Below are 4825 nucleotides of genomic sequence, written 5' to 3'. Positions count from 1 at the left end.
GGGGGGGGGGGGGGGGGGGGGTGGTGAGGGGGGGGGGGGGCAGAATCGTAAGTGTAACAGATGATTTAAGCATGAAGAAGAATTGTGCATCTACTTGTGAACAGCAACAGGGATTCTCCCTCTCCTAATGATCAGAGCTGCTTGTGCTCTGTTTGGCAGGGTGAGCACAAACTCCAGCTGAGAATTGAATTAAATTTCTTGCCAAATGATTTCATTTTTAAGCTGTTGTGGAGTCGTTTTGAGATTTAAATACATTTTATATTGTTAAAGTAGTTACTGGCTAGAGCATAGCTTGTTCTCTTCCTGTTAGTCTGACACACTGATGTAGACTGTGGGTATCAGTCGGCCATTGGACATGTATTTCACATGTCTTTCTCCTCCCCTTCCGCTATGTTACTCAACCAGCCAGCATCCTCCCAACAGACGAGGCCCATGAGTAATGTAGGAGACGGTTTAGCGGAACTCGACAAGGCATAAATATGTAAATCACTAAATATTCACATGGTCCTTATAGAGAAGCAATATTTTCAAAAGCTGACTTTTGTGCTTGTGCGGACATTATCTTTGAAGAAGGACCCTGACGTCCACATGTGGGTTGCAGCTATTGCAGCTTGATAGGCAAAAAGATCAAGGAAGCAAGAAACGAGCCGGTCCATGATCAGGATTACATGTTCAGATTCTGCTCTTACGAGTCCATCGCACTGACTAGCACACTGAGTAGTGCTCAGAATTAGATTTGTGTCTCAAATCTTTTGTCGTTTATTTACTTCCACAGCACCACTAGTGTCTCTTTAATCCGTGCACAGACAGCAGTCAGTGCAGTGACTGTGGGCAGCGTCCTGGAGGCTTGTTGTCAGTGGGGTTGCCATGTTCACTCCCATTGTACCTTTCCAGAGACTAACACCGTGGTGAAGGGTAAATGGTCAATGGACTGTACTTGTACAGCGCTTTTCTGTCTTTCCAACCACTCAAAGCATTCCCACCCATTCATACGAATAAAACGTTGCTTATAACACATTTTATAACACGTAACTTCCTCTTCACAAGAAATGACATTCTTATATTTCCGTTTCGTGGACAACCAAGATATTATTTGTTTTTCAACTTTGGTTATCTGTTTCCATCTGTTTCAGTCTTTATGCTAAGCTCGGCTGACCATGTCCAGACTCTCACTCTTGGAAAGAAAGTAAGTGTGTATTTCTGAGAATGTTGAACTATTCATTTGAATAATGAAAAACAGTAGGATCATTGTTCTCCACAGCACATCTGAACATCCAGGCAATGTAAGCATTTCCAAAGTAATACCAACAATGACCAGTGCTGTATGGAGACAGACGGGGAGAGGAGGAATCGGAGTCTATGGAACATTAAGTCATAAGCCATGCTCGCTTCAGCTCACATTGAACAGAAAGCAATGAGATGAGATGTACTCAACCAAAAAGAACTTCACAAACACTTGAAATAATGTTTTAAAGAATGTTTTCTGGTTAACAACTGCTTAATGAACAGACTGCCTGCATCCAAAGTGATGAAAGAAGAGGTTGAATGTGGGGGGGAAGACATGGAGACACTGGGCTACCGGGCAAAGGTCTGGTTCGAGTCTGCTCCACTTCAGTCAGGTTCAAATGAAAGATTTCATTTAGAAATAACAGGGACATCCTTTTAGGGGAAATACACCCCAAACCTCCTGCGCTTTTGATAGCTGACAACTACATATGCGTTATATGGAGTTCTTCAGTCTAACAACACTGCGATGTACTCGATGTTCAGCCTCAAAAACTCAAATTTTGTGTTTTCAAGTTGAATGTAAAATATAAGATTGTGATTAATGATGCTTTGACCCATCAACAGGGACATACAGCAGGTCAAAAGACAAATGGACGGTCTTGACCCCGACTCAAACCAGAACCTGCCATGGACCTTACTTGCTGATAGAGTTGCGGCCTCGGTGCCGAGTTCTCGATCATAGTGTGAATCATGAAGATTAGAGGCTCATTCTCCTTCGTCTAGTGGAGCGCCGAGGAGAAAGAGGATACAATGGTGTGATAACATAGCAGCACGTGTTGCTTGAAGGATTCATGTCTGATATCCAGGAGCTGGAGAAGGACTAGCCCTCCTCTTCAGGAGAAAACTCAGGATAAACACCGCTCTGTAGGACACTTTACTGCTCAGTTACTATTGAACACTTACTGATCTAACATACGCCATGTTAAAAGGACCATTCCTGTGTTTTTGCATAAGCCAATTTATTACAAATACCTATAATCTAAATTAGTATTAACCATTTTCAAAGCTCTGACTGGAAGTTGTGATAATATTTATTTAAGAAAAGGGTTTTGAAAATGATATAATATTTGATTTGGAGTCAATGGATTGTTCCACTACCTTTAATGTACATAAACTGAACCTTCTCTTCAAATAGCCTCTTTGTACTTTGTGAAAATCTAATCATTTTAGCACCCAAGCTGCTAGCCGCTCCCTCCTACAGCCTGTCCAAGCCCATGAGCTTTTGAGAGCCGAGCAGTGGTTTACAATGATGCAGGAACAGTTCTAACCTACAGGCTAAAATCAACAGCACATGATCAGAGTTTGCCTCTGTGAACTGGAGACAGGTTGTGTTTTTCTTGCAATTAAGCTGCTCTGTCAATGTTAGTGAGATTCCAGTGGAAACATCCATACTCTTTCTAACATTAACAGTTTGGGCAGATAACAAATACGTGGAGTTGAGTTAAATAACTTGTTCAACCAGTGGCCTCACACCACCACAGTTCTGCTCCCTACGAAGCCTGCATTTAAACAGAATTCTGACATTTACATTTACTCCCTGGGACTTCTCTCAGTTTGTAGTCTTGGGTGTACAAGGCTGGCATTTGCAAACAATGAGAGCGATTGAGCATTGCTGCACATGGGTTCATACATAAGAGGCTGAGAGGAATGTTTAATACAGCTCCCAGCAGTGTGCAGTGTTGTGATTGGACTAACAACACGAGGTTCCACCCATGACTCCAATCAGCAGCTCTATCTGCAGTAATATCTTCCCTGCTCTGAAGATAAATCAACATGAGCTGAGGTCTGCAACCCGTTTCAAGTCTGCAAGATACTATTCATGGAACACTAAACTCAAATGAAAGTAATACCTTCCTGCAGGTTAGCTTATTTAATAAAGCATAACATGGTATGCATTGAAAATGGTAATAAAAGAGCTTCAATATGAAAACCATCAGTATGGTCCTCTATCTTTCCTAGATTAGCTAAATAAATAAATAATAAGATGACAGGCCTTTAGAAACTGTGCATAAGAGATGAGATTGACCCATAACTCGAGTATTATTAAAAGAGATAAAGAAAAAAAGATGCACCAGAAATAGAGACAGAAACAGAGATCATAAACCATAAAACATGCATGTACGTTTTCTAGAAACAATGTTAACAACATTAAACAACAAATGTTAGTTTCCACTAAGGGTTAGAAAAGTTCCAGTGCTTCACAAAATGTTCTGGATCTGGAAACGTTTAGTATTTTGGACTTCGTAGAGACAGAGACAGACAGGAGCTCAGAAGTCCTCACCTGGCTGTCCAGGTAAATAAGGTTCCTTTGGAGGTGATGAGACAGAACATCAGTCTGCATTCGCCACAGAGGAAGGAAGAGAGGAAGCAGGAAGAGTGACAGGAGAGGATGGAACAAGGGAGTCAATGGCAGAAGAGATGACATATTTCATATTTCATTATCTATCATTGTTTACTTATTCTTCAGTAAGAATAAACTTCAGCAACATGTTTTAGTTGCCTAACCTTAGCTATAGATTATTTGTCAACAACAACAAACTATAACCATAGTATAGTTGCCATGCACTGATATTGTAGAAAGAAAGGGTTGGCATTGAACGGTTATCCGTGTTCAGTGTGGTGATAGCAGGGTTACACCAGCTGGTTACACAAGATGCAAAAGAGATTGCTTCCAGCATTGCTAGACTTTTAGCTGTGGTGAGCACCATGAGTGAAGAACAGCAGGCTGAGAGAGGTCATGGCTCTGTGGAGAAGATGCAGCTGGATTCTCCTAATATGGTATTTTGTTCCTACCAGGACATGGAGGGCTGGCCCAATCCTTCAGTACATATTTACAGCCAACAAAAACCCAGAACTAATGTGAAGATGATGTCACTGTTCACTTCAGTCCAGTAAGTTGAGAAAATAGATGACTTTGCAGTAATGCAACCTTTAACAGCAACAATATCCCAAATGGTACAGATATATATTACATTGGTTAGCTTCTATCAAAGGCATATGGTAAAGCTGTCAGCAGTTAGCTTATATTCTGCAACATAAATTATGAAATTGACTGAATTTCAAGCATTCAGTCCAAGACACGTGGCAGCATGCTGCACTGCTGGTATAGCAGACAAACTGCACACCTGCTGTACATGCATTACAGATGACCTTACTCAATATAAGCTACCTTAGACCTGATCAGGTTGAAGCATTAACACAGAGCCCGCTCATGATGTACATGTTGTTTGATACTTCCGCTCCTCTTCATGCTCTCCTGAACCACAACCGCACAGACCTCAAGTCAACATGTGTGGACAGGAGTAGTGCCCACGTACAAAAACACACATGCTCAAACACACACATATACAGGTGCAAAAGAAAGCCCAGAGATCAATAATTCTCTAAAATGAAATTGAATTTGGCGTGTTCTGATAGCAAAATGTTAGATTTGACTCTAAAATATCCCAAAATACAACATTGCCTGCAACTGGTCAAACATGTCATGTGCCTGTGCTGTCTGTACACTATCAGGTTAGTACCTGATGTGATGTCTGTA

At 41.3% G+C, this 4825-nt stretch overlaps 1 protein-coding gene across 9 annotated transcripts in view; it reads right to left on the bottom strand.

The window, feature by feature from the left end:
• Window positions 1-4825, bottom strand: part of LOC116395730 (pleckstrin homology domain-containing family A member 5-like) — a 120484-nt gene that overhangs the window by 20131 nt on the left and 95528 nt on the right. For 5 of the 9 annotated variants that reach the window (XM_031869813.1, XM_031869818.1, XM_031869816.1 and 2 more), the window contains 2 exons: window positions 3569-3622; window positions 1926-2006 (listed from right to left, as the gene is read on the bottom strand). The exons of 1 other annotated variant lie outside the window; for it this stretch is intronic. In XM_031869813.1, coding sequence (XP_031725673.1) covers window positions 1926-2006; window positions 3569-3622 — 135 coding nt within the window. The remainder of the gene's footprint in view (window positions 1-1925; window positions 2007-3568; window positions 3623-4825) is intronic. 3 more of the 9 variants (XM_031869815.1, XM_031869822.1, XM_031869819.1) reach the window with 1 other exon arrangement.

This window comes from Anarrhichthys ocellatus, unplaced genomic scaffold (assembly GCF_004355925.1).
Source record: "Anarrhichthys ocellatus isolate YVR2014 unplaced genomic scaffold, GSC_Weel_1.0 scaffold49, whole genome shotgun sequence".
In the NCBI taxonomy this organism is placed as follows: domain Eukaryota; kingdom Metazoa; phylum Chordata; class Actinopteri; order Perciformes; family Anarhichadidae; genus Anarrhichthys; species Anarrhichthys ocellatus.
Note: the sequence above shows the minus strand (reverse complement) of the source record. Positions and strands in the feature narration are given on the sequence as shown.